This window comes from Micropterus salmoides, unplaced genomic scaffold, assembly GCF_014851395.1.
Source record: "Micropterus salmoides isolate LMB-PRFRI ecotype aquatic unplaced genomic scaffold, ASM1485139v1 Ms_hic_scaffold_22, whole genome shotgun sequence".
Lineage (NCBI taxonomy): Eukaryota > Metazoa > Chordata > Actinopteri > Centrarchiformes > Centrarchidae > Micropterus > Micropterus salmoides.
In genome coordinates, this window is record NW_024041373.1 from 6664226 (window position 1) to 6672476 (window position 8251).

Sequence of the window (8251 nt, forward strand, 5' to 3'; positions counted from 1 at the left end):
TTAAACATAGAATGAGATTACAGAAAGTAATATTTTCTGCCTGCATTATAACATGCGGCAGAAATACATGGTTGATTAGTCAGGCATATGGTCGTGCACCTCCACACTGGCTTTGGAATAGTTATTCATCGTCGCCTCTCGCTTCAGGAGGTTGATTTCACAGTTGACACATTCCATTATTATGCGTTGGCCAACACTCTAAAAAGACAAATACACATGTGATTCCAAGAGGTTCAGCAGTGCACTGGAGACAGAGATGAGAGAGATGACACATATTTCATTTAAAGTTTTAAAGCTCAGGCAGTGTTCCTAAGTATGTTATGATTTCACTTAATTCACAAAGTATGTAAAAGCAAAAAGGGCACATTTATGAAATTTTTTTACACCTTTCTATGAAATACATTCTACTTTGGTGAAAGTAATTAAAAATGCAGCAACCTCTCGGGCATGAGCTCAGCTAATTAATCTCATCTACTGTCAAGTGTTCACTTAAGAGGGGATGTCAAATCATGCATAAATTTGCATGTTTCTATAATATGTACAGCTACAGCATGGAGCCACACTACTGCCTAAATTTCCAAGAGTATAGCTGACACTCACAGCGTCTCCCACCGACTTCAGCTCTTTCAAACAGTTGGCAGCAACTTTCTGATGCTTCATTTGCAAGGCCAGCAGAGCCAACTCCAGTAGGAAGGCAACTCTGCAAATCCCAGATAAAACATAATTTATACAATTCACAACACTTCAGTACAGCCATGTACTGACCTTGGGATATCCATACTGTATGTGGTTTTACTGTAGTGGGAAACAAAGGTACGATTGTTGGGTAGGAGATTTGTTTAGGACACTTTAGGTCACAGACCTGTCCGCTGGTTCGATGGGTGTTGGCCTCTGAAGAGGGCTGGAGTTCACAGGTGTAGCGGATACTTCAGTACAATCCACCAGGAGATGAAAAATCTGCGCAAGCTCCGCTTTTGTTGGCTCATCCTCATTTATTTCTTCCAACCTGCTACAGAAAACATGCACATTTATATACAAACACTTATGCATCCAACACTATGCATGCATCTGTATTTCCATTCACCCTCTTATAAATCACACCAAATAACCAAAATAACCTCTTTGATGCTGGTGATGACTGGGTCAGACTGACTCATGCTGTCGTTGTTTATAGCTGAGCTGCAGAGCCATAAAGAGCTCTGACATGTTGAGTACATCCCTGCAGAAAGGGGGTGGGGGATGGGACTGAGTTTGTGCTATGCCACACCAGAAGCTATGGTACTATACTGTTAATGTATACGGGCAGCCAGAAAAACCTGCCCACTATGTGACGCCACAGGCTAACGTGAGAGCCAGTGGATCAGATTTTATGTTTGAAGAGCTTCTAAGTTAGTTTCAGGATCAAAAACGCATCAATATCCCTCTGCAAGTCCTGCATCTTAAGAAAACATTGTATCTATTTAAAATACACTTTGCAGGTTACTAATACAGAACGTAAGATCATAACTGAGAAAGAATTGAATTTGCGTCTATTTTTAGCAAGAAGCTTTCAAAAAAAGAAAAAATGCAATTAATAAATAATGCATACTTTTTCAAACACAACGTTGCCTCCACAACTGTTAACAAAGCAAACAAAAGGCTTCATTTCTTGGACAACTACAGTTACAGTACAACTTGATGACAGCACATGATGATCATGACTGCACAAAAACAATGCTTTCTGCAAAATAAATCCTCCAGCAATTTCAGAGCAGAAGAAAACAAACCTTTACCTTAAATATAACACAGAAAATGTGCTTACTGTTTAAAATCTTGTATTTTGTAAATGACTGCTAAGGTAGGAGACTGCCTGCTCATGTCAATGAGGACATCACCCTCTGTCAGCTTGTGATGTACCTAAGGAAAGAAGAGTAAAGGTAGAAGTCATTCAAATATATATATATATATATTGCAACAAAAATCTTAAATCTTTATCCTTTTAGTTAAGTAAGACAGAAATGCTGTTTACCAGTAATGTAAATAGTCTCGGAAAAAGATGTGGGGTATGTGACTTGATGAATTCTTCTGTAACTTTGGCAAAGCGTGCAGCATCCTCTGTTTTCCCAGAGTCCACAATACATTTGATCAGGTGCCTGAATAGAAACCGATAATATTTCACTCTGAAAGAACAGTGTTTTGCAAACAATCCAATATAAACAAACAGTAAATAAACAGCTCTTGCTTTATGAAGCTTGTAATGTTCCGTTTTTGTTGACACTGTAGTCTAGAAGAATTGCACTGCATTTTTATCCACCTTATCTGGGTAACACCTGAAGCAATGATTATTTCAGATATACTGTACCCAGTTTATTACACACAGTTTTTCTCAATTGCTTAAACACATGAAATTTTGCCTCTTTTTCTCGAAACTCTAAACACAAATCCACAACTCCTCAACCAAGTCCCCAAACATCCTATTTTCAGGTCAAAATGAAGCTCTCCACTCAAAAACATTCAATCTTGCTGATATACCAAACTTTGCACTTAGACATAACACACAAGCCCTCAAAAACACACACACTACAACACAGTCTTACACACTGGTGAGATAAATTCAAAACAATACTACAAAATGATTATAAGTAATGTTGCTTGTGGTTCTCCCCCTCAAAAACTGTTTCACATGATGAACACAAAAGATATAACACATGAAAACATTTGCACATTTGCACACATTTATTTTATTCCTTACTGTACTGTACAACACACCAAACAACAGCGTCCTGTCTTTGGTCTGGGACAGGCCAGAGATTCTTGTTCTCCACCTCCTCCATCTACCTCCTCCACCTCCTTGTTCACCTCATCCTTCTCCCTCCTCCTACTCCATCTAACTCTTCCACTTCCTTCCTCTTCCTTCACCTCTTCCTCCTCTCTGGTGTCCTACACCTCTTCCTTCAGATTTCTCTGGATCCACTGTTCCAAGACTGAACTGACCTTTTATCTATCTATTGAAGGTTCTGAGTGGTGTGTTATCAATTTTGACTCAGTGCTAACTGAGCTCAACCTGTGCTGATTGAGTGGACAATATTGAATGTCAGTGTTTACTCAATGACCACATGGTGTAGGCAATGAGAAATGAAGGGATTTGTGTGTAGAGTTTAAGGAAATGGGTTTGCTTTTTGAAAAATTGAGTTATGGTTTTGAAATTTTAGTTCAAAAGCCTGGTTATAGTGTTTAAGCAATGGAGAAAAACTGTAACACCATGGCTGGCTGTATCACTGACATTACACTGTACATGAACAGCACATAATGTCCTCCGAACTAAGATAACATTTGGGCCTGATGTGTCGTGGCTGAACATGAAAAAACAGCTTACATTAGAACAGATTCCTCACTCCATAGAGGAGAATAAGGCAACAAATGAACTGCTGGTTAATTAGCTCTATACGACATCCCCATGAATCCAGCATGAGAATGGACAAAATCAGGGCAGAATTTATTCATGAAAGAGAAGTAAGAGAGCATTGCTGGGTCACTTGCATCATGAGCTCAGCCCTCCAGCTGTGGTCCTGGTCTGCCACCTCCTCCAGACTTTGGACCACCTGCCTAAGGGAGGGGACGAGGTTGTGGCACCGCCCTGGCTGCAGGAGAGGACGCACTGTCTGGAAGTACAGCACTGACGCATTGAACACTATGAAGTAGTATCTGTAAGAAACAAACCACATGTGTAAGAGGTAAACAGAGAACACTGAATTATTGATGTGATGCACATGCAAGCCATTTCTTCCAAGTCCAAGTCCTGTGAATTGCAAATGTATGTGGATTAGCCATCGTCCAATGAGCCTCCAGAGAGCGCCCTGTATAAGCTTTTTATGTGAAATAAGCGAAATTTATGAATTCAAGTTGCCGTTTTAGAGAAAATTGTGTGAACACACTGTTTGAGCGCTACTAATTTATTCACCAGAGAGTGTGTTGCGCATTAGTCTGGGGTGGGTGTATGAGATATGTATTCCCATTGGTGTTAATTTGGACTGCTCATTCAGCCCTTTTATTGACAGGTTATGAGTTCATTAGCAAATGGATTCAGTGCTGATTTCTTGCAAAGGCTAAGCAGCTATCTCCAAACACATCTCTCAGAGTAAGGAACAGGGGACCTTATAATTTCTAAGTTCTATTTATTACATGTATATTTATCATCCTTTTCACCCTGCTCACAGATACTTCCAGTCAGCTGCTTGAAAGAATACATGCTGAATATCACACACTATTTTACTTTCTTTCTTTAAACTATGTGTTTCTACAGATGCACCTTAGCACTACAGTGGCAAATGCCAAACAATATCAGAGATGATAAACCGTTAGAACATAGCCAAGCACACTTCTGAGAGATTCCATACCTTGGTTCAGATTTTGAAATTTCAATTGCTTTAAGAAAATCCAGCACAGCCTCTTCAAAGTCTTCCTAAAATAGAAAATATTGCAAAAGAGGAAATGAGAACTTGTCACATCATACAAACTTACAACGATCAGATAAACCAACCATTCAGTAAACGCCACAGTTTGATAAAATACTAATTAAAACTTTAAACTACACTAAACTGTGAAAGACAAAGGGCAATCTTGAAGAATCACATTGTGAAAAAAAGTAGTTGTTTATGAAGCTACGACACCTGCTCCAATTTTAGTGCAAGTAAGTTCAATATATCTCTACAGAAATGGTGTGTGTATGTGTGTGTGCGTGTGTGTGTGTGTGTGTGTGTGTGTGTGACTCATTTGTAAAGAGACACAAATACACACAACCCCATTGACAAGATGTGTCCAATTTACTGTCCTCACCACACTTCCAGTGGCCGGCGGAGTCTTCAGCTGGCCCTGGCAGAGGTAGGCTCGACATAAAAATTGATTCGCTGGCGGATTCCTTTCAAAGTACATCTTTAGACACACTGTGCTTATCTCTAGACAACCAAGCTGAAAACACAGAAAAGGAGACGCACAAATGCCAAACAAAATACATTTTTATAGCTTATCTGCATTTTTCCATATTTGTTTAATTTAGAAATGGCTTAATGTATATGTGGTGTACATTTATTTTATGCATGACAACTGCAGGCTGTTGCCCATGAGAATGTCAGTACTGTGTTATATACTGTCTCCTGTTAATTGTGAGATAAATTCACCCAGGGTAGTTTTCATTCAAGGAATTGCAGTACTGACAGGGGAGATAACCTTGTAACAGAAAATACCATAAGACCATATACTTTTTAATGGTATATGGTCTGTATAAAATAAGTATTACATTTTTTCTCATGCAACAACTGAAACTTAACAGTAATGGACACTTGATCTTGTGTTAGAAAATGTCTTCGATAGTATGAATACCAGGAAGGTCATCATATCTATCATGTTTTCATGCAACAGGATTTCATGCTTCTCTAGAAAACTGAAGAATATGTGATGTAGTTCTGCTGTGGATGAGGACTAATTCAGTATTCACTTAAGCCTGAGACATCAAGGCACACTTCATTTTCACAGAAAAAGCTTGGTTTCATGATATAAAAAAGAAAGAACAAATCACATTATGGAATATAACTGTTTCATTATTCAAATATGCTTCCCTTGCCCTAGGACAATTCAACCTATATTAGTGAATTTTCATTATTATCCCATACTGAGAGAATAGTCAGATTTAGCTAACTAAAGTTACTGTACAAAAACAGTGACATAAGGAAATCTGTGATAAGACTCTTCTAGCAGAGGGGGCCCTGCAGACTTTTTTATTTCCATGATTTCCTATATCAGTACCTGTAGATACTGTCACCAACAGCCTCTGTGTTAATCAACCAAAACCATGATTTATTTACTCAAACCCAATACATCCTCTCTACATGCCACTAATGTCAGTAATAATTCATGAACTTCCACAGAAAAAGATGCTTACATATCATCACAGTAGCAAGCATTTACTAATATAAATGCGCTCCACATTTTTCACAGTCGGATGCAAATCTTTCATTCTTGGAGGCAGCTTGAAGCATCGTGTCTTATGTGACATCTCAGCAGTCATGAACTCCTCGCAACATGAAAACACTCCACACAGCACAGGAAGGCAAGGTTGCAGGCACATTCAGAGCATGTGTTTTCTCTTTCATACAGACGATTTCAGCATCAGAGTCTGATGCTGACTGTAGGCTGATGTGTGTACACCTACATGGGTCGTCCTGGTAACAGAATTTCTAACTCTATCAAATGAATTGTATGAAATATAGTCTATTTATCTTCATTTAACTAGTATTCAGTATTCACTTTTGGAAAACAAATTAATCTGGCATGAGATAAGACAGGGAAATCTGAGTATTTTCACATAATAATTATGATTAATACTTGCAGTACCTACAGTAAGGTGCAGTTTAGAGTTAATTGGAAGTGAGAATTAGTTCTTAAACTTGATATAACATGCCTACCTTTAATTAATAATTACAATCTGGTAGGCTTCCTAGTTTGCTATTTGTTTGTCACACAGACCAGACAAAACCAGTCCCTGTTAAGTGTTGGGCAGTAAAGCTCATGATCTCAGTATGTCCTGACCTCTTGCTTCGACCCTGCTGACAGAATACTGACCAAGTCTACTTTACATCAACAGGCACGTTACCGTCATGCATCCCGGCCTCAGCCTCACCTGCAGAGCTGCTTCCGCGCACACGACATACAACTCTAGGGCAAAGCGTGGAGGCCGTCCGCTTGTTCCAGCTGCTGTCGTGTTCTTGATTAAACTGTAGGCTGACTGCAGAGCTCCGAAGTCTACATAAATTACATGTCGTTAAACACAATCAATGCGTACTTTCACAAATCATCAGAAGCGTAATTGTTCCTGAATTACAAACCGTGCTGCTCCTTTGCCTTGGTTAGATAGTGACGAATATCCAGGTCCATGTTAACTTGCTAACACGTTTAATGATAGATATAACGTTATACACGGGTATATAAATAGACGTTTAATAATGAGTTGCGTCTGTTAGCCAGCTAGAGTAAAACTAATTAACGTTAACGCAATGACGGACAGTTTAAGCTAACTTAAGTCAACAAAAATACAACATTGCTAAGCTGTTCAAAAAACAATACGTCCGTCCGTATTACTTTCTTTAACAAATAACTAACCCTGTGTGAAAGGAAACGCTGGACCCAACTGTAACCACTCCACCATCAGCGTTTGTGGTTGGCAAGCGTTACTAAGCAACCTGGGCTTGAACTACGGTCAAGGGAAGGGACCAAAAGGGTTGACACAAAAAGCGAACATTTACATCCCACTGACTTCTAGAGTTTAAACAACACTGTAGTCTCTAAAATCTTCGTTGTCATAAATAATGATGCTTCAGCTACATTTTCACAATACATTTTCATTAGAAAAAACTACATAAATAAAACATTTATAATTTAAAAAACAATTACATCTCTCTTTCTCATAGGCCTACTGTACACACAAACACACACACACACACACACACTTATATATACATATACAAAACAGATCTTCACAATACTAAGTATATCACTTAGTTCTCATGGGTACAAGTCGATGCAACTCCGCCAAACATGTCGGTTGCTGATAATAGCAGACAGGCCTTTGCCAGCCATTTGGCCCTCTTTTTGGGAATCCCCAGTTTTTAAACAGAATAGAATAGAATAGAATAGAATAGAATTTATTGACTCAAAAGTGCGTCGTGTGTGTAGTAGTAGTAGCTGCCCTTACAGACGATAAAAACACATAAAATACAAATAACAGCTGAAGACGTACACGTAGGCTACATACACACTCATGACACATCCAATAAAAGATTAAAACAAATAATAAAATAAAAAATTAAATTAAATAAAATACAAAAAAACAACAAGCAGAACACCAAGTTATTGCACACTTCCCAGGCCTCAGCCCTCTTATGACCTGCCTGTGTGTGTGTGTCCTAAGCTGCCAAATATTAAAACAAGTAGTCTGCACTTATACCCTAGTTCTGAGATGGTGTTTAGGAGTGGCTGGTATTTAATGACCTTGGTCATAAAAGCTTCCTCCATGCTAGAGTCAAAGGTGCATTCAACCTCCAAAACGAACACCTCACTGGACTCCTCATTAATCACAACAACATCTAGTGTATTGGCAAGGAGATGTGAGAAAGTATCAAAATTACTAGTGCAATGTTGAAACATGGATGGTTTTACATGCACAAATGTTTGTGCATTGTTACTGAGGGCGAGAAATGGTCTGATATGTCTTTCACTA

At 38.7% G+C, this 8251-nt stretch overlaps 1 protein-coding gene across 1 annotated transcript in view; it reads right to left on the reverse strand.

Moving 5' to 3' along the window:
• LOC119917530 (cilia- and flagella-associated protein 46) overlaps nt 1-7169 on the reverse strand; it is a 68584-nt gene extending 61415 nt beyond the window's left edge. The window contains exons 1-10 of the mRNA XM_038737895.1: nt 6861-7169; nt 6656-6777; nt 4816-4947; nt 4377-4441; nt 3520-3684; nt 2009-2132; nt 1802-1896; nt 863-1009; nt 601-700; nt 100-198 (exon numbers count right to left, since the gene is read on the reverse strand). Coding sequence (XP_038593823.1) covers nt 100-198; nt 601-700; nt 863-1009; nt 1802-1896; nt 2009-2132; nt 3520-3684; nt 4377-4441; nt 4816-4947; nt 6656-6777; nt 6861-6909 — 1098 coding nt within the window. The 5' untranslated portion in view covers nt 6910-7169. The remainder of the gene's footprint in view (nt 1-99; nt 199-600; nt 701-862; nt 1010-1801; nt 1897-2008; nt 2133-3519; nt 3685-4376; nt 4442-4815; nt 4948-6655; nt 6778-6860) is intronic.
• Nucleotides 7170-8251: the final 1082 nt, after the last annotated feature.